The 19,887-nt window shown below is 41.4% G+C and overlaps 2 protein-coding genes across 7 annotated transcripts; both read right to left on the bottom strand.

Annotated features, from left to right (window-relative positions):
* Positions 1–32: 32 nt before the first annotated feature.
* Positions 33–11,893, bottom strand: fubp1 (far upstream element (FUSE) binding protein 1). 6 transcript variants are annotated; one of them, XR_010091437.1, is made up of 20 exons: positions 11,738–11,893; positions 11,198–11,321; positions 9,447–9,482; positions 9,275–9,311; positions 9,133–9,179; positions 8,962–9,033; positions 8,813–8,870; positions 8,487–8,649; positions 8,296–8,394; positions 8,082–8,177; positions 7,888–7,990; positions 7,381–7,620; positions 6,901–7,061; positions 6,645–6,796; positions 6,482–6,558; positions 5,815–5,940; positions 5,420–5,494; positions 4,892–4,954; positions 1,084–3,346; positions 33–658 (listed from the first exon to the last, which is right to left on the bottom strand). XR_010091437.1 is itself a non-coding variant. In XM_063461142.1 (20 exons), the coding sequence occupies exons 1-20, from the start codon at positions 11,828–11,830 to the stop codon at positions 2,941–2,943; spliced, it is 1,989 nt and encodes a 662-aa protein (XP_063317212.1). In that variant the 5' UTR covers positions 11,831–11,893; the 3' UTR covers positions 33–2,940. The 6 variants fall into 6 exon arrangements, 5 of the variants coding, with proteins under 5 accessions (XP_063317212.1, XP_063317211.1, XP_063317213.1 ...); XM_063461142.1 differs by having other exon boundaries at positions 33–2,949; positions 3,189–3,346; XM_063461141.1 differs by having other exon boundaries at positions 33–3,346.
* Positions 11,894–13,434: 1,541 nt separating this feature from the next.
* On the bottom strand, positions 13,435–19,171 carry slc25a24l (solute carrier family 25 member 24, like). Its single transcript, XM_063461994.1, has 10 exons — positions 18,915–19,171; positions 18,701–18,827; positions 18,219–18,306; positions 17,719–17,830; positions 17,465–17,623; positions 16,560–16,697; positions 16,366–16,476; positions 14,213–14,380; positions 13,999–14,137; positions 13,435–13,904 (listed from the first exon to the last, which is right to left on the bottom strand). Exons 1-10 carry the CDS (start codon positions 19,035–19,037, stop codon positions 13,717–13,719), a joined length of 1,353 nt encoding a protein of 450 aa, XP_063318064.1. The 5' UTR covers positions 19,038–19,171; the 3' UTR covers positions 13,435–13,716.
* Between the last annotated feature and the right edge of the window lie 716 nt (positions 19,172–19,887).

Raw genomic sequence — 19,887 nt, 5'->3', positions numbered from 1 at the left:
TCCTTCTTTGAAATAAGACTCCACAACAATGGTCCAGTTTATTTGTTACAACTTTAATGAACATGGCAACATTTCAAAACCAAAAACAGTTAAATTCAAGAAACAAACCAATAGATTATACACAGCACATGAAACCTTGATTACCTCTAAGGCATGCTCCTTGTTTAGTCTTCTACACCCCTCGAACTCTGTGTTGAAACACTGAGTGTCTCACGTGTACACAGCCCCAAACAAACAGTGAGTGACCTTTTTTTTTTTACTACAGAAGTGTTTTAAACTGATAAACCCCCAAAGTTCCTGTCCTCATCCAACTTTCTAAAGCACATTCCTGTCTGCTGAAAGTTACTCATGAAGGCATTCACAGCGATTAAAAACAACTTTCAGACAACTCTAAACAAACTATGGCATCATGGTTAAAAAGAGACAAGTCAAACCGGGCAGCAAAAACAAATCTAACCAACACTTTTTGCAATCAAAGAATTTAAATTTCATTGGGTTGCTGTTTTTTTGGGTTTTTTACCTTATCACTGGAGCTCTTGAACGGTCTACGTTCAGCAGCAGGATAGACTCAAAGGATTCCTCCTTTTGTGTGTAGGGGGGGGGACAAACTACGACACGGGCCTGATTCTACGACCTAAGCCTGCAGCATCCTCCAACACTGTGAGCGAGAAGTGAAGGCGTTTCAATAGCAGATTTGCACTGCACTTGAGGGCAGATTCACACCACGACAGGAAAAAAAAAAAAAAAATTAAAAATCATGTATTGAACCGTTTTGTTTCTTTGACCTAGCAGTTTAGCATGCAGTTTTACACCAGTGTCAATCTAAAGCATCGACATACAGTCACTTTCAGACTTACCAGGGTGCAAATATAGAGGCTATTATCATATTAAGCAGATTCGACATTACCTCCTATGCAACAACCTTTTCACTTGTCAAAACTTCACATCATGCAGTTCATTCATGGAAAAAAAATGGGCTGTGAATTTCCTGGACATTTTCTTTTTGTTTAATGACACAGGTAAGCATTTGTTTGCATGTATGTCACTGGACAAAAACACTGGTTTTCCTTAGGTTTCGCTTACCTGTGTTATTGCAGCAGAACCTAAGGTGCAAGGTCTGGGATGACACTGCAAAGATCAGATATATATATATGTATGTATATATTGCACTCTTTGCCGTCAGTGAACAATGCAGTCAAAGAGATCGTTTGGACTTTAACATTAACAGCCTTTCACAGCAGTGCTCATTCAGAAAAAAAATCATCATCATTACTGAGCTAATCAGCAGCACTTCCACTACTAGCATTCCACATGCTTATTATAAAGGACATATTAGAGAGAGATTATCAGCAGAAACCTAAGCATGCTACGCTGGAGTTATGCAGGAGATTTCTAAGCAAATATATTGCAATGAATGGCATTTTGTTTTTAAAAAGACATCAACTACACAATGGCAAGTTGGCAAATATTCAGAACGCAAAAAACCCCCAACATGGACATCCTTAAACAGTTCCTACCAGCAGTGTAACAGACCTCAGTTCAGAAATCCAACTACCTACACAAACAATCTACAGGAGACTGAATAAAGAGAGTCTCAGAAACATGTGGTACAAGAATCATCACATTCTGAAGCGCTAAGCCTCTCCTGAGAACATTTCATACTTACCCAAAGACAAAGGAGGGAGGGGGGAGGGGAAAGGGCAATATTTGAGAAAAAATAAAAAATACTACATCGTTGGCAGTTTATAAAGCGTTCTGTCTCAAAGTCAAATCACAGGTTTTTTTGTACTTACATTACAGGAGGGCTCAACTGATGGATGCCGACTGCTTAGCCACCCCCAGACCCTACAACATCTACCACTTTTTGTTGCATCGTTTTATACTTTTAAAAACATTCTTTTCAAAAAAAGACAAGTGTAAACATGTGAGTTCACAATTGGGCAAGACAAATGTTTCAATGCATTTTTTTCTCTCCCTCTCCTTTTCAAAACAATTTTACCTCACTGTCCTGGAAAAAGAACAGCACAAAAGGTAGATGGATATATAACACTAAAAATATGCAACATTTAGAACCGCATGTTGAGAAGGATACTTGGCTTACCGCTTTTCTAAACTTGCCTGTGGAGGAGGAAGTGACTATCAAGGGAGGCAGCAAAAAAATAAAATATATATATATATACAGTGCAAACTACACCTCAACAATATCAGCAACCAATGCAAAAAGTGAGAAGGAGTGCCACAGCAACGCAGGTAATGCATGAGATCACGACACACAGATACCCGTCAGCTTTCTCGTGACAAACATTTTTTCTACTTGCTAGAGTCAGAAATAATATGAAATATATAAATAACAAGAAGTCTGAACCACCCGGCATCACTGCACGCAAGTAATGTGACTACGAGTCTTATAGACAGTTGGAGAGAGACAGGACAGCACAATTTGGTTTTGGACAATCAGTTCAAACTACAACGCCCACCCCACCTATCCCGCCCTTGCCCAGCGGCCTCATGGTAAAACAAAAACAATCATACAGAAATACATCTCCACCCCAACTTACCAACACAGGAGGTTTCAGTTTGTTTTATTGCAAAAAAACACAACAGGCAAGAGCAATTTTTAAAACTGAGATGATTTTACATGGTAATGTCTACAGTTTAATAAACATGACTTCTAACCACATTTAATGTAGATACAGGGCTGGAATGACCATATGTATAATTACCTCACTAAAAACAAAGCATTTACAAGAAAAAAAGAATAACAAAAAGAAAACAAAAAGAGAAAAATCAAAGAGGACGTGTTCGCCGGGTAATCTGCCATCTATGTGAAACACTTTCAAACCAAGGAAATTTAAGATCTTCATCAAGGCGTCTGCATCCAAACATTTAACAAAGGATTTTGTTTCGACAATGTAGCATTTACTTTATGTCCACTTCACATTACTGGCCCTGTGCAGAAGAAATACATAGAAGATACATTGCATGTTAACAGCAGAAACAGTGGACTCAGCTTCCCAAAATAAAAAGCTAAAAAGCCTGTGTAGGAAGGAAGGTGGTTTTGGTTAAGTTTGTGAGGCTGCTGCGGTCACCGGAGCCCTGTGAAAACCTGAGGAGTGAAGCGGGTTACGGTGCAAAACGACTGAGTGTACATGAATGTGAACAGCGCATTATTATCGGGGCGGGTGTACCTGGGGAGCTTGTGGCGCTGCGCCCATCGGCTGTGGGTTGGCCGTGCCGTAGTACGCAGCCTGCTGCCGGTAGTATTCCGCCCAGGCCGCGCTGTAGTCCGGCTGGCCTCCGGGTTGAGAGGCTGCCGCTGCCGCTGTGGCCTGAGGGGCCGCTTGACCTGCAGGGGATAGAAATGATAGAGAAAAAGATATGTTTGTACAGCCAAGAAGCTCAAGATCAAGTCTGAAGTTTGCTTATTGCACCCAAGAGACACCATGATGAAATTCATGAATGCTTTTTATAGAACTAAAATATAAGGAATATAAGGCCAAATATGCTTCTCTGGGTTAGTTACACAAGCCAACAAGGCAGCTATTCAACTAGGGAGGCTCCTGGTGACTCATTTGCTAGACATTCAAAGAAAATAATTTTATTTAAAAAAAACATGCAAATGAGTCTTTAATATAAATAAAAAAAAAAAACAAATCAGGCCAGTCTAACAAGTTTGAAGTCATTATTCACATTCCTTGGGAATCAAATTAACTTGTACATGTCACTGAGCGTGGCACTTTACATTTAATGGTTATGTCGTCGGTTTATGTGGGATTTGAACTCGGGCATTAAATCGACATCATAAGTCTCAATTCAACACCCTGCCAAAAGATATCTACTCGTTTGGCTGTGAATGCCACGTTCACTACCATGAATTCCTCTGCATTTCTGGTTACTTTCTTACCAGTTTTGGAATTTAAATCAGTTAGAGAATAACAAATATAGGGAATAATAATAATAATAATAATAATAATAATAATAGGAGACCATATAAAAAGAAAATTCTCAGAGGGAGATGGAAGTGAGTGAATCTACAAAGAAGTGGAAAAACGTGAGGGACAAATATGTTTAACATCACTGCACACACCAGCTCAATGAAGCAGATTATTTTTGCTTTTCACTGCTCTTAAATAAAAATCTCAGGCCTCTGCACAGATTAGGCAACAAGCCTACTACTGTTATGTTGGAATAAAAAGCAGACCAGCCAGACAAGAGCAGGACAAAGGATATTAACAACCATTAGACATAACACAGTTTTCCCAACATACATTCAGCTACTATTAAATAAATTGTAAAAATGGAACAAAAAAAATTCAGGCAACAATAAATGCTTCCAATCTTGTCAGATTAGATTTATAAGAAGGGGAACGAACCCGCCACTGAGGTCTCTTGGTGGCGGGTCAGAAACCTTCTTCTTTTCTATTGGGCGGCTGCGAGAACAGCAACTCTACTAGCAAGAGGGCTGCTTGTGGAGGCAACCACCCTTTAACATCAAACACACTCATACTTAGAGCTGGAGGGGCGATGAGATGTTATTTAACTAGACAAAAGCCTAACCTATCTCACCCATGTGTCTGCTGTGTTAGGAGTAATAGTCTTGTTTTCCTCCATGCCAGCACCAGGCTTTAGTTTCTTATACTACTATACTACATACACTAAAGCATGCTGATTTTGGTCTTAAAGCTTAGTTCATACTCGCGTTGAATGAATATATAGTCTATGATGCAGCATGTGCAAGTAAACATCGCCAGCATTTATAACTCTTCCAGCTGAAGAAATAGAAGGTGGAAATGGGGAGAAGGAAACAAACCAGCTGTTCTACAGATGTGCATGTAAGGTTTCAGACATATCTGCGCCGCGTTTTAGCACAAAAGCCTGCTCGAGCACTCACCTTGTTTCTTATAATACTCCTCCCAGGCTTTCGTGTAGTCCTGAGGTTGCTGACTCTGTTGACCTGCAGAGTGACAAGAAGAAACACGTTAGAGCATTCAAGCATCAAATCGAACCACAAAACATAAACAATGACCCTACATTGCTTATATGCACAACCCCACAAGTCAAACACTCATCATTTAACTCCACAAAACACACACACTCAGTAACAGTAAAACATTCATAGCACATGGAAGACTGTGCCATCAGTGTGGATAAAGCCCTGACTTAGTCTAGAAAATAATCTACTCTGAGCTGATAAAGGTGGATCTGTGTCCACAGCAGTCCTGCAGATAGTCAAAGTGTCGCAGTCTAAACAGCACAGCCGTCAAAAGTCAAACAAAGTGGAGGCACACTTGAAAACGCTCCACGGCAGGTTAGTAATGCTCACAAATACCCAGACCTGAAAAAGAAGCTGACTGAATGGCCGAGGGCTGTTTAGACTGTCTTGTGTTAAGAGGTGTACACTGAAACTACGTTCATATACCCATTTTCTTGTAATATTCCTCCCAGGCCTTGGTGTAATCTGCCTGTCCACTCTGACCTGCAGCCTGTGGGTCACCTGTTAAAGAAAACGGTACTTGTAATTAGTCAATCATTCTCAGCAGTTTGTCCTCCACCTGCCTGGGTTGGGCTGTCAGCCTAGGGGTGGTGGAGGAAAACTACCCTGTTCCTGGGGTATTTAAAAAAAAAGTTAAAAAGCTGCTCTGCAAAAGCAAAGTCATTTAAAAGTTGAAACCAAACCAACTTGTGTTTGTTAGTAACACAAATAAGACATGAGCACAGCACACTATCAGGTAAGTCTACTGAACTACACTGAGCTTGTCTGAACACTTTCTGTTTCTTCTGCTCCGCTTTAAGTGAAAAAAACACTCCGGTTACCTTGGCCGTTGGCTTGACTGGTGCCGGGCGCTCCGCTGGTCGGGGTCATGGGAGCCTGCGGCTGCTGGCCGTACTGAGCGTAGTACGCTGCCCACGCTGCTGCGTTGGCATCCGCTGCTGCTTTATCTGCACGCAATAAACAAGTTTGTAACCACACAACAGCCAGGACTCATTCTGGCAGCAGCAATGTTGTGCTTTACTGAAGACGTGCAAAGGCTAATGCTAGCCAACTGTAATAAGACACCACGTAACGTCAAATCTGCTGATGTAATCAATACTTGTGTTTTAGCACATAAAACTCAAATGCTATAATATTTTGAAAGCAAATATTTTCAAGAAAAAAAAAACAAGAGTTTCAATAAAAATACTTAAAGAGCATTTACTTTTGTAATTACTTTTTGTGCCTACAGGGGGCACTGCTTCTCCCCAGAGTGCAAATTCATAGTTAAAAAACAAAGCACCGAGCTCCTTGGCCCTGAAACTTCACCCTTTAGCGCTTTCGAACATTTATCCTGTTTGCTCCATTGTTTTTCATTTTGTTTCTGTTGGGTCGCTGTATTTTATGACTAACAGATATACTTTCTAACCTCTAACTGAGTATGATTTCAAATATTAAAATATGGCAAAGGGCTTTTCACATCAAATGCCCCCATTAGCAAATACTCACTTGGATCAGGCTGGCCCTGCTGCCAGTGTGGGTAGCCGTTGCCCCATCCCTGAGGCTGATATGGAGCAGGAGGACCACTGAAGGAAGAAAATAAGTAACCATCATCTCTCAGTCAGCCATGTTCAGATAGTCTTACTATCAAAGAGGAGGCAACTGTACTTACTGTGGTCCGGGTGGGCCCTGGTTGTATGGTCCAGGATTGTATGGACCCATGGGAGCACCAGGCGGTCCGGGTGGTCCTGGAGGACCATGTGGACCTGGTCCTCCATGTGGGCCAGGAGGGCCATGTGGGCCACCCATGGGAGTGACAGGTCCCTGAACAGAGAAATGGTGCGGTCAGTATAAGAGGGGTAAATTAAAAAAATAAATAAATACCGGAGTCTTCACATGGAGGCTAATTGTAAAAACAGTTAACTCACCCCAATTTTCTCCTCCACTAGTTGCCGGGCGTAGTCGATCTGCTGAGGTGACCCTCTGACTGTAAACATCTTAATGTTGGGGTCAGCGTTGGGCGGAGGATTCCTCTGGAGCTCGATTCTGGCTCCTGACTGCTGGCTGATGCCCTTGATTGTCTCACCACCTGGAAGAGAAACATGGTCAGAGTTTTAACGGAGGCCCGACTACAGGGAGAAAAATATTTTAACCGTTTTGGTTGACCCTTTCGTCTCTCTGATCTCTCTACCTTCACCGTGTCACTCTCTATTTTGTGTTCAGGTCTCAGATTATAGGGTTGGGGTTATCCATCAGCTTGTCAGCGTGGTGCATGAGTTTTCATCACAGACCATACACATTTTAAACCATTATTTACTCCATAAGGTGATTACTAAGAGTGCACTGCACTCCTAAAGTTTGTTTTAATAACTGAGCTTGAGCCCCACTGCTGCTGAGGAGCGACTTACCTTTCCCAATGATCAGACCAGTCTTCATGGTCGGGACTGTAAAGGTAAACTCTTGGAGGCCACCAGGGGGGCCCATGTTCCAGTTGCCCTGACCGCGACCACGTCCCCTGCCACCTCCATGCCCTGGAGGTCCTCCAGCCTGGACGCTCCGCAACAGGTCGGAAATGATTTCTGCCGCGTGCTGAGCCTGGTCAGGGGGACCCATGATCTGCGCTATCCTGTCTGGTGTGGTGCCATCATCTGGAGAGAGGAAGGAGGGCGATTTGAGACAACTGAAGCACAATTTCAGCTTTGATTTCTATTACTGCTGTCACATTAAACAAATGTATACTTTTCTAGTATTTCCTCTAATTATGCCTCTAACCAGCGATGCACTGTGCATGTGTTCAGGTCTCAGATCATAGGGTTGGGGTTATACATCAGCTTATCAGCGTGGTGCATGAGTTTTCATCACAGACCATTTTAAACTGCTTGATTTACTTCATGAATGTCATGTTAGATGCTCACCTGGTTTGAACTGAATCCTGACACCTGTGTCATTCTGAATTTTCTTGATCATTTCTCCATTTCTCCCGATAACAATTCCTACTGCAAAACGTGGGACAGGAACCTGAACAATAAGAGGGCAGAAAAGCAAAATTAACACGATCCAAAAACCCTGGTCAACAACGTGATGAATTAAACAAATGACAAGTACTGACATCTAAACTGTCTCCTCCAATCCTTGAACCGTACTCGCCCCTCTGCTCCCTGAAGCCCTGATCTCTAATCAGCTCCATCACCATCTCTTTGGCTTGCTGGGGAGACAAAGTACATATTATTACAGTACAGTCTCCATGTGGAAGACTTGGAACAAAAAAAAAAAGAAGTTTTATGACATCAAAATCCCAGCTGTAATGCCAGCTGAAGTCTCACCTGAACTTTAAAAGGTTCTCCTGAAATGCGTAGTGGTTTGTCTGCGCCTGTGTTTTGGGGCCCATCTTGGATCATGACCATTTTCACTCCAGCTCGTTCCTGCAAATGACAAAATAAAACAAAAGGTGAGTCAGTAGCAATCACATCTAATTATCTCTATATTTTTTGTCTCACTTTGACTTGAGGCTCACCTGAAGGCTTTTGATGGTTTCTCCTCCCTTGCCAATGACAAGGCCGGCTTTAGAAGCAGGTACCATAATCTCCTGAACAGTCATTCCTGGGCCATCGTTGTGGTGGAACGCTGGGGCCGGACGCCCCTTCTCAACAATTTCTGTTAGTAGCCTCTTTGCCGTCCTTAAGGGAGAAAAAAATTACCATTTTGTTTAGTAACGGATAGTAGGGCTGCTCGATTACAGCAAAAGTTATAATAGCAACTTTTGGACTTTGGTCAAAAATACATTGCTGCCCACACTAACTTCCACAGGAATTCTGCATATGAAACAGGGGTGACACTTACTGGATTGATTCTGGTAATCCTGTTAATGTCACTGACCGATCTGGCATCCCTCCGCTGTCTACAAGAGAAAAGACACTGTAAACACAAAACCCTCCAAAAACAGTTGGTATGCTCCGACTTCTCAGCACTGGCAGCAAATCCAAACCTACCAGGGGCAATCTGTATTTTGCATCCAGACTCCTGCTGGAGACGTGATATTTGTTCACCTCCTCTTCCAATAACTAGAACAGGCAATGACAAAAAAAGTATAAATATCAAATTCTAAGAGCACAGAAGTTATGCTTATGGGTTTTTTTAATTTTTTTTAAACAAACACTTACTGAAGCCAACCATGCCATCTGGGACCTTGAATTCTTCTGATGTTGACCTTAGGATAACGGGAGATTAATCAACATAAACTTTATAATACAATGAAGCCAAGCACAGTATGTGAACATGTTTAAATTGATAATGTCTGTTTACCTTGGGGGACCAGCCATTCCTCCGATACCTGAAAAGGCTGCAAGAAGACGACCAATTAGCCAAAAGAAGACTTAATAAAATAAAATACAATTTCGAAGAACCAAATTTCACATTCTTGCACATATTTGGCCTTTTTAAGTAGTGAATACAATTGCACCTTTGGTTCACTTACCATCATTTGTAGCCACTTTCTTTGTCTCTGGTTGGTCTGTGAAAAAAAAAATGACATAGCCAGTGTAAGCACCTCTCATTATTCCCATGCCACATCACATTATTAGCTCCCCCCAATCAAAGAAAAAACAAACTGATTTTACACATCTAAAACTCATTTGTCAACACTACGTGGAATTTAAACAGTTCAGACAGCTGGCAGCTCATCTGCCAGCTTACTGCATGCATACTTGGCTTGATATCCTATCTGCAGATGTTTAGTCCTACTCAACGCTGATGCTAAATCCTCAGTTTTGTTTAACATAATTCAACGAAACTCTGCAACACAGATCTACACTGTAATGCTCTATCTGCCAAATTATTCAAGCAGCTAGAGTCCTTGCACTTATTAACTCAGCATTGAAGTCAATCATTGGCTCCAAATTAGAAATAAATCACCATTAAAATCCCTGTATTTGTTCAGCTCTCAAAGGTTTGTTAACCCCAGTTCTGACTTGATCAGTGCCTATAACCCGATTATACATCTCAGGTACTCTGTTCAAGCTGGATGTCAGATTTTTCAGAAGAACACCCCCCAAGTTGGTTTTCCAACTCAGAAACCCTGAGCAGTCCCACTAACCCCGATTTAACAATCTGAGATGAGGGTAGAGAACATAAGCAACAGAAAAGCTGTAAAAGTCGTAATCTGTAAATCATAATTGTGGATTTGCGACTCACTAAATAAGCCATGCTGAGATCAGTGACCAGGCTCTATACAGGAACATGCTGCAACTCACTTTTTAAGTGAGGAAGAAAAACCCAAAACAAAAGTAGAAGAAGAACTGTGCTGCACTGCTAGTAATGCATTAATAGCTCTGCCTTGCTGAGGAACAAAACAAATCCTGTTTTTCAGCCTTCGCTAGTGGAACGCGCTAAACTCAGGAGTGTCACTCCCAGAGCCAAGATCTGAGGCAAATACAAAGCAGCGTTAGATCCAAGTGTGCTGAAGGTGCTTTCAGTTGCACATAAATCATACTTCCGTGCCAGAGCTACAACGTAATTATTGGAACTCCATTTTAACCCTACGCCCCAACCTTCTACATACAACAACTACACGTCAGGTCGGCGCATACCCCAACAACTTGAATGCTGAGGAAGTTAGAGTTAATAACTGTGTGTGTTAGCTGGTCTTATTTCTTTGTGAAGTTTGTAAGTTTTTTTATTTTATGTTAAGTTTCTAAACCCAGAGAAACTTAAGTAAATAAACCCAGATTAAACCCAATCTTTTCCAGACTTTATAATCATTACATGTGCGAACCAAGCAAACTGGAAACTCTGTCATGCTTTCATTTTGGACCACATTAACCACCAAAAAAAACATCTACTTAACCTGTTTATAGGCTAGTAAAACTAATTACACCCACTCACGCCTTAACCAATATTTGCCTCCAGTCTGGTCCGCTCAATCAAAAAAAATCATTTGACACATATTAAAATATTTACAAGACATTAGAAGATAAGGTAAAACCATCACCCTAAACACATGCCATGTGCAACACACTGCTGCCTTTAAACTGGTTAGTAATAATGTACAGTGTTAGATCTAAAGGTGAAAATTCACACAGAGGAAAAAACGATTAAAAAAACAGATTTAATGCTGGGTTATGGACGTTAAAACAGAATAAAATGCATTTCAGCAGCTGCTAAAAAAAGGAACACAAAGGCAGGCATTAACTAGAAAGACTTGCATTGAGATCGATTTGAGCCACTGACCGATATTCAGGTTAGGCATGGGAAAATACCCACCAGCGTCCTCCAGGGGCCTTTTCTGGCCCCCGTAGCCGAACTCGTTTGTCGGGGGTGCCGCAACTCCGTCCCCGCCAATCTTTGCTGCGATCTGAAAGCAAAAAATGAAGCAACAAGAGAACACGTGAGCTCCCGAGATCATGTATTTGTTGTTCGCGTCTCTTAAGGTGCGTTTGGAGAGGAGAGGCGTGCTGCCTGTGGCCTACTGTCCTAGCCGGAAGTCCAACAAAGGGGAGCTTCAGGTTTCACTTTAGCAAATCGGTTAATTTTGCTACAACACAAAAACACCAGCTTGCATTTAACTTATACAATTATTATCTTATTTTTTAACCACTCTAAGCTGCGATCTGTTGTGTTTTCCCGTCTGTTTTCGTTTTCAGAGTAACGCAACGTTAGCTTAGCTTAGCTACCTTCAGAGCACAACGACAGAAAGCGCCGAAAACTCGCAATTCGTTCCCGGCCTGCGGGATATTTTTAGCCCGAGTGATTCCGTAGTCGTCTTCTCACCTGTCGTGCTCGTTGCAGAGCGTCTTTAAAAGCGTCGTTCATGCCGCCACCGGCGTTTGAGGACGGGGGAGCCACGTTGCTGTAGTCTGCCATATCTGCCTGCTGCTGCTCTTCTCCTCCTCGGCGCGATAAGATGGCGGCTCGGTCTCACAAACGGGAGGTGGTGGGAGACACGAGAAACTCGCGGGCCAGTGTTTGCTCTCGCGATAACGGCCTCATGCGTGTCACCAGAGCAGATTTGGAGCAGGAATCAGTAACAAACGACCTTTTAAATGTACTGCTGTAGAAATACTTCTTTAAAAAATTTACTTGAGTAAAAGTGCAAAGTGTGTTTGACTGTGCGCAAAGGTTGCCGCGAGGGGATGTCAAATTATGCTTTCCAGAAGAATCAGTCCACCAGACGGCCCATTTTGTGTAACAATTATAGTCTTCTTCTTCTTTCGACTACTCCCTTCAGGGGTTGCCTTCCTATCCACCCATAGTATCCTCCTCTGTTACTCCAACACCTGCGTTCTCCTTCTCCGCATTCACAAATCTTCTCTGTGGTCTTCCTCTTTTTCTCTTGTCTGGCAGCTCCATATTCAAAGTCCTTTGTCCAGTATATTCCCAATCCCTCCTCTGCACATGTCCAAACCGTCTCAGTTTTGCCTCCCTAACTTTGTCAAAGTCTAACAGTTGCACTTAAATCATTAATAACTTTATAATAATATTTCTTTAATAAAATGCAGTGTTGTCTTTTGTTTATGAAGACAAGTTACTTGAATCTTCATGGCATAAAATACTATTATTTAATATTCAGTAAGGTTGAGGTTCTGTGCCAGCTATAACGAAACCCCTTGCCAGGCAAGTCAGCAACTCACATTATGGCCAGATGGGGTAAAATCTCAGAGAAGAAGCTCTTTGCACTATAAACATGGACAAAATGTCCCATGGAGTTTGTTGGTCACGTGGAAATCTTTTAACCTGAGTGCGATGGATCAAAACTTCACTGTGCTCATCATTTTTTTTGTGTGACATATGAAATTTTATTTTACTTATTAGTGTTGTTGTTGGTGTGTATATTGTGTGGCTTTACCATTTCCCTCAATAAGGATGATCTCACAAAGAATTCACTTGGCCTATGTGACCCTTAACGACTCACACGATCAAGGCATGGATCAGCGACTCTCAACGACCACTTCAAGGTGACAACGGCACTATGGGTTAAATATCTGAGCCTGACTTTTAGAGCTGAAGAGTCGTTTCAGGTAAATGTTTTCAAAAAGATTTCTTCCAGAAGACTTTAACTCCTAAATCTTTATTTTAAACACGACATTAATTCTGTTACTCCTGAGATTCACACACTTAAATTGAAAATTATCGCTTTTGTAAATGTATAGAAATTTAGATATCTCATTATCCCCATCTCTACCATCCTCCTCTGTCACACCAGCCCTAAGCAGGTCCTCCACTACATCACTGAATCTTCTCTCTAGTCTTTCTCTTTTCCTCCATCCTCCTCTCTCGCTGCCTCCTAACATGCCTTCCCCGTCACCTCTTCCTTTGTCTTTTCCCAACAGTAGCACAGTTTCTATCAGCATGATTTTGTCCAACAGGACCAGAGGCGATCGTTGTTAACCCCGGCCCCAGTGCGACCTTCCCCATCCATCCAGGCTTAGCACTGACACTAGGATTACAGATGAAAACTATCTGATTCATGCTATGAAGTATCATTTTATTATACAGTCAACACAACAACATATTTTCTTATTTTCAAAGAGCATGTCGAGTAGCCAGCTGTTGGTTATTACATATTTAAAGTCAGTCAGATTATGGTTCCATGCTCGTGGTCAACAGAAATTATAACAAAGCAAATCCTGCAGAGTTAACCATAACTTCGTGATTGACCTCATTTCACATCTCAGGCATTTTTTTCAGACATGTGTTTGGATAATTAACAAGAATAAAACTCACAGCTTTTGCTTTTTTTTCTAATTTCCTCAAGACTCCAAGGAGGAAAAAACATTTTCAAATTTTCTAGTCAGAGTGTAGTTCATTAAGGCACACGGTATCGCCCTGACGAAGCTGGCTCCCATGCCATTATAATATCCTTTAATTCCATATCTTTCATATATCCCAATCAGTCCCGGTAATACACCCGAGGCTGGCCGTGAATCTGATCTGAAAGCTGAAGAACAAGACAAACAAACATGAGTAAAACATTCCCACATAAAAGCTTCATATGAAACTGTAAACTGTGCCGAATGAACGAGAGCCGATACCCTGCGCTTGCTGCTGAGTTCGGATCACAGCCAGCGGGTAACTGGTGATTTGTCCAGAAGCAAACGCCACAAAGCTGAAGAAAAACAGTTTGGAGTCACTGTTGTAGGCGGGATCGCTTTTTGCCCAGCTCATGATTGACTGCAATTACAAAATAAGCAATTAGCATCTTTTCAAAATAAAAGTTCACTTGATCTCTGTTGTCTTCTGGCCCACCTGATGAACAGCACACTCCACACCTGCATAGGGGATCATACAGAGGATGCTGGGCTTGAATCCTCTGTAAAAGGAAGACAAAGACTCGCTTCTATAAATGGATCGGGCACACACTGCAACACCATGGTAAGTGCCAGCCTGCTGCAGGTTCAGCCTCACCTTTAGCACCTGTAGAGCAAACAAGAGGAGGGTGAGACTGCTAAAAGAGATCCCCACTAATAAATTAAAGTGGGTCTATTAGTCTCAATTCTTGGACTCTACTAGAGCAGCTTTGAGTGATTCACATTCAAAATAACAAACATTATCATACAGTTTAGCTTATGCTGAACTTTGGTGAAGCCTGTCAGTTCATCTATTGTCTGAAACAAGACTCCTTAATTCCTCAGCCTTTAAACCAGCTTTCTTCAGGTTCGCTTTGAGTAGCAGTGGGGCTTCACAGCCACAGAGATCACAACCTTTTTTCCTCACCTAATTCTCCAGTCACATGTTTCCAGTGTATAACTATTCTCCAAACACTTGTCTGGCAGTAAATTTTTGCTTTTGCTTGTTTCCTACCTCATGTTTTTTCTTTTGGTTCCTTATGGTTGCGAGGTAAAAATGCATATTCCCCAACTGGCAAGTGGTTGCTGGCTCAAAACCCTCGTTGTGATTGCTTTGGTCATTAACAGGTTCAAATGGAACACGCCAACTTGTTTGCAGACACTGGCCACTTACTCTGCGAGTTTAAGTGGCACTTTGAAAAGTGCAGCTCAAACCAGAAACAGAGAATATTCACCATTAAAAGGAAAGCTGTGCCTTATTGCTGTAACAAACACATCTCAAAAAGCCCAACTTTTACATTAAAAGGGAACAGTTTCCCTTTTTTAAAAACTTCACCTCTTAGAGAGTAGTTTGCAACTGTTTGGAGACAATTCGGGATCTTCTTGTGATACAAACAATTGCAAGGAGTTTTTCAGTGCAGCATCGTGTAACTGTTTGCAAACAATTACTCACTATGGATGGCTAGCAGCCTCCACTAACCACTCACCAACAGCTGCAGAACAAACACTTTTTCCTAGCAACTGGTTGCTGACTGGTCTCTAGGCATGACTGGAGCCCTAACCTGCCATGTTGGTGATAATTTGTGGATTTTGGACTTTTACATTTCTGTTAACTAGACTTCTACAGGGAAATAAAAGTTGATGTAGCACATAGTTATTCAGAAAAGATACATGTCCTGAAATAAGAGGGGATATGAATATATACCATTTTACCCATTTGCTGTGCTATCAGCTGTTTATGATTCAGAATACCTGCTGTATAATTTATCAAACTCAAAATGACCTCATGCTCAAAACACCAACCAGAAAGATTAAAATATGTAGTGAAATACAAAGAGAAAGGTTAGTAGTTAGAGGAACAGGGGTTTGCTGTCGACCATGCATCTTTTTTGTATTTATTCACGTGCTCTGTGTGGGATGGGAGGAAGAGTTTGTGCATTTTGGTTTTATGATGCTCATTTGTTTTTGTTTTTAATAAAAAAAAATACATGTATTGTTGATAAGATGGTGTTGATATGATGTTGATATCATCAGTGGTAACATTTTTGCTTGTATTTGGGCTGCTGACTGTGGAGGTGTTATTTGAGACTTTAGTGTGATAAACGCAAACAAAGGAGAGCCTCTAAAAATATCAGAGCACGCTGGCCTCGGTATAGAATGTTAGTTTAATGTTGTTATAGCACAAAGGGGAAAAACTGAGTTGAATAACACAATACCCTCCAGTTTATCATAATGTAAGAAGCAAAAGCTCAGTTTTAGTATTTTCCTCACCTGTTTACTCCACGTTGCCATGGCGATTTATCAGCCTCAAAGTAATACAGAATACAGTTATTCATGGCCATGAGATTACAGATGAAGATCACTGTTTCCCAGCATCTAAAGTATTTGTGTGGTTGTTCACGCACTTCCTCATGGTGATTGTTTAATATTAATATTGGAACAAGTGTTGTTCTTTTTGGAGATACTGTAGAGACTGACTCATTTGTTTATGATCATAAAAAGGCTTTATAATGAGTCTAACAATGACATAGTAACAATTAAAACAGTCAGTGATCTGCACTTCAGGACAGAAATGTTAAAGTACTCAGATCTGCCACTGATCTCTGATCTGACCTCTAAGGGGTAGAAGACAGCGTGAGCCACAGCTCCAGAGATGCAGCCCAACCCGAAACGCTGCTGCACCGTCAGAGTCTGCTGGGTCCTGTGTTGGGTGTAGACCTTCATCTAAACGGAGCAGAGGACATCTGAGTGTGCTAATCAATCGGAAAAAAGAAACTGTACATGAATAGCTCAATGCTCAGCCTCACCTGGGCGTAGATAAGACACTGAAGTGTCGACTGTGGCGTTCCTTTCAGCACGTTGACAGCGTTGCCTTGCCACATTGACCGCAAACCACCTCCTCTCATCTCCTGAAAACCTTGGGAGAAGGCCTTGGATCCATACACCTATTGTGGAGACAGGAAGTCATTTTCAGTGAGGTGCAGGTGTGCAGTGGTGTGGAACAGTCACAACAGCAACACTTTTAGCATAAATATAGGTACACAAAGTTAAAAGCAAGATAAAAGCAACAGTTTGAATGCAGGTCATAAAAATAAGGCAGGCAAGCTGATAACAGACTGTCTTTAGAGCCAGAGATCCTAATGTAAAACTAGGCCAGGCTCACAGCCGAAACGAAACATCCATCCATCTTCTTCTGCTTACCCATATCAGCACCACAGGGGAGCTGGAACCCAAAAATTTACATTATCTTAAAATGCTAAATAGCTTTAATGGTTTTTTCTGTCCCTCTTTGTTAGCCCTGTAACCTGTCTGTGGTGTACATCTAGGATAAGCTCCAGCTCTCCTGCAACCTTGATAAGCAGTTAAGAAAATGGATGGATGGATAAAGGAAGCATATTTGCTTATTAATCTATACTGTGACACAATGTTAAAACATGAGTGGCTCTTTTACAAAATGATTCAAACCTTTATTTAAGTATTTCTTAGAGTCATTTCTTTGCAACAGGAACAGCTTTGAGGCTTGGGGAGTTTATCTCATTCTTCCTGACAGAATTTGCGTGTCTTCCAGGGCCACATAATAGTTATGCTGAGTGATGTAGTCAGAAATTCTGTAAAACCTCTGAGCTTGAATAATTATTACATAATTTGTGTGATGTTTCTGAAACATTTTCCTTTTCTTTTGTCTGCAGTGCCTTGTGATAGTGGAGCTGACCTGAAGTTGTGTTTTAAGGCGGTCTATGGGTGCCGTCATGGTCCGAGACACAGCATCCGCCAGTCCTGCTGACATAACAAATGTCCTCCAAGCACTGAAGCCTGACGCTTCTTCAGGGAACTCAATGGGGATCCCACGGCTCTCCCCGACATCAAACACCTGCAGGAGTACAAACAGGAGGACTTAACTGAACACCTTTTGAGAAGGCATTTTAATCGCTGTGTAAATGTAAAGCATAATGGGAATGATCATACCAAACTGTGTTTCCATGAGGACACTAGCTCCCCGATGTTATCCACAGGGTTGAGGATGATGTGGTGCAAGAATTCATCCCAATCCACCGTCATCGAGTTGTCCTTATCCATCCTGATGTTGCCAAAGACAACGACACTTGTCAAGTTTCAGAAAATAAAGCTTTTACATCCCGTATTAACATCACATCATTTGTCCATTTTCAAAAAAGAAAGCTGAGTAATAATCATTTATAATTCAGAGATACAACAAGTTCAGGTTAGCCAGGTAGTGAGTCCATAATGAGGGATCCTTTTAACCATTCGTTTAATCTGGGAACCCAAAATAATCACGATTATGCCTTAAATATATTTTATTGTACAGTAATACCAATATAAAAACCTTAAACCAGCTGTTCAGATTCACACATGCTAATTATTTTAAACCCTACATGCCAACTATAAATGCATATATACTCAAAAACAACAATGAATCTATGAGGTAGTGGGCAAAAAAATCTTACATTTGTATAATTTTTTTTGCATTCGGCTTTGAAATGACCACTCCTAACTCCTTAAACAAACATATGATGTCCTCCTGGTCAATGACTCCTGATCAGAGAAGAAATGCACATAATTACAAACAGATACTGCTCTTCCTCATAAGTGAAGTTTCTTTATGAGGTGCTATGGTCACTGAAATGCTGCAGGTCTGTGTACCATAAACAGATCTTTTGTTTGCCTGCCAGCCACTCGTGTCTGACCTTGAAAACACATTTCACCATCAACAAAATAAAAAATGTATTCAGTTTATCAAGAAAAAGTCATGTTAGAACACACTTTCTGCAGAGTTATGTTCATTATGTTCTTTAAAGGACAAAAAAGCAGGAGGCGCAGATCTTAAAAACTGATTGAAGTCCTCACATACTTCATTTTGTATCATTCATTTTTCTTATGTTTCCTTCAGAAATGTACCACTTATAAGGCGGTAAGACTTTCAACTCACCACAATTATTCTTATCAAGGTCATGAAAGTGAATTTTCCACTTCCTCTCTCTGTCCATCATGTAGCTGAGGAACTCTTGATAATCCAGCAGGCCATCTTTGTCTCTGTCATAAGACTCGATGATACTCTACAAGACACAAAAACAGCTCTCTCAATAGCAGGTTTAAAAAAATTAATACCGATGCATATAGATGCTATTAAGAATATTTGTTACCTGGACCTTCCCATCCGCTGAAATGATACCATGCTTCCTCATTTCGTCTTGTAGCTCCGCCACAGAAACGAATCCATCCTCATTTTGGTCCAGTTTACTAAATAATCCACGAAACTGATCCATGGTTCATGCAGAAAAGCAGATGCAAACAGAAAAAAGCTTTAAAAGCTTTTATTCGTTGCAGGACCTTTTAAAGGAGATTTTAAAACATTCATTCATTATCACCAGAGATTATTGACCTGCAGCTCTGCAGAGGCGCTGACTCACTGGCAGAGAGAGAGCTTCTATCAGCGGTTTTTGTAAAACTCACTTCCTCTACGGAACAGCAGGGGGCGCTGTGGCCGCAGGAGAGGCCACCTTTATCTGGAATAGACACAGTGGCCTCGAAACTGTGATCTTCTGCGTGCCATTTATGTGTGCTATTTATACAAAATTAATTATTTATTTTAAAAAAAGAGACACATCTTGCAGATAAAGGAAACTGCTGACATCAAGATTTCCAAAAAGTGGCTAGAAAAACCTGACCTCGAGCACAGCACAGAGGCTCTGATCACAACAGCGAGCCTCAAAGCACCAGATCCCTAAAAGCAATCGTCTGCCACAGCCGTTAGGACCTAAGTTGCAAGCAATGCAAAGATCCCACTGAGACAGTCCTGCACATAGTAGCAGCATGTAAGATGAACGCTGGCACACAGAGAAGCACTGGGCTCGGATAGTACACAGAAACGTCTCCAAGTCCTAGTGGAAGACAGGTCAGCAACTGCTGTCCAACCAACAACACATCCATCCAACACATTCTGTCATCCAGCTGCCTGTAAATTATTGTAGAAATTACACATTTACAGAGTCATGACAGAGAGCAGAAGACTACAGTTGTGATAGATGTGCCAGTTAAAAGGAGGAGACCAAATGCACTGAATAACTGGAGCAGATAGGAAAGGTGGAGTCCAGGGTGGTCCCAGTGGTTACAGGA

Source organism: Pelmatolapia mariae, linkage group LG18 (assembly GCF_036321145.2).
Source record: "Pelmatolapia mariae isolate MD_Pm_ZW linkage group LG18, Pm_UMD_F_2, whole genome shotgun sequence".
NCBI lineage: Eukaryota > Metazoa > Chordata > Actinopteri > Cichliformes > Cichlidae > Pelmatolapia > Pelmatolapia mariae.
This window is presented reverse-complemented; position numbering and strand designations above follow the sequence as displayed.

Excerpts from the sequence above, each read along its gene's own strand:
- fubp1 (XM_063461141.1), bottom strand. The coding sequence starts at position 11,830 with ATGGCAGACTACAGCAACGTGGCTCCCCCGTCCTCAAACGCCGGTGGC. Across the intron at positions 7,621-7,887 it reads CAGGATTCAGTTCAAACCAG|ATGATGGCACCACACCAGAC; the intron begins GTGAGCATCTAA and ends TCCTCTCTCCAG. Across the intron at positions 5,941-6,481 it reads GCAGGGCCAGCCTGATCCAA|ATAAAGCAGCAGCGGATGCC; the intron begins GTGAGTATTTGC and ends TATTGCGTGCAG.
- slc25a24l (XM_063461994.1), bottom strand. The coding sequence starts at position 19,037 with ATGGATCAGTTTCGTGGATTATTTAGTAAACTGGACCAAAATGAGGAT. Across the intron at positions 18,828-18,914 it reads CAGCGGATGGGAAGGTCCAG|AGTATCATCGAGTCTTATGA; the intron begins GTAACAAATATT and ends TGTGTCTTGTAG. Across the intron at positions 16,698-17,464 it reads GCCTTAAAACACAACTTCAG|GTGTATGGATCCAAGGCCTT; the intron begins GTCAGCTCCACT and ends TCTCCACAATAG.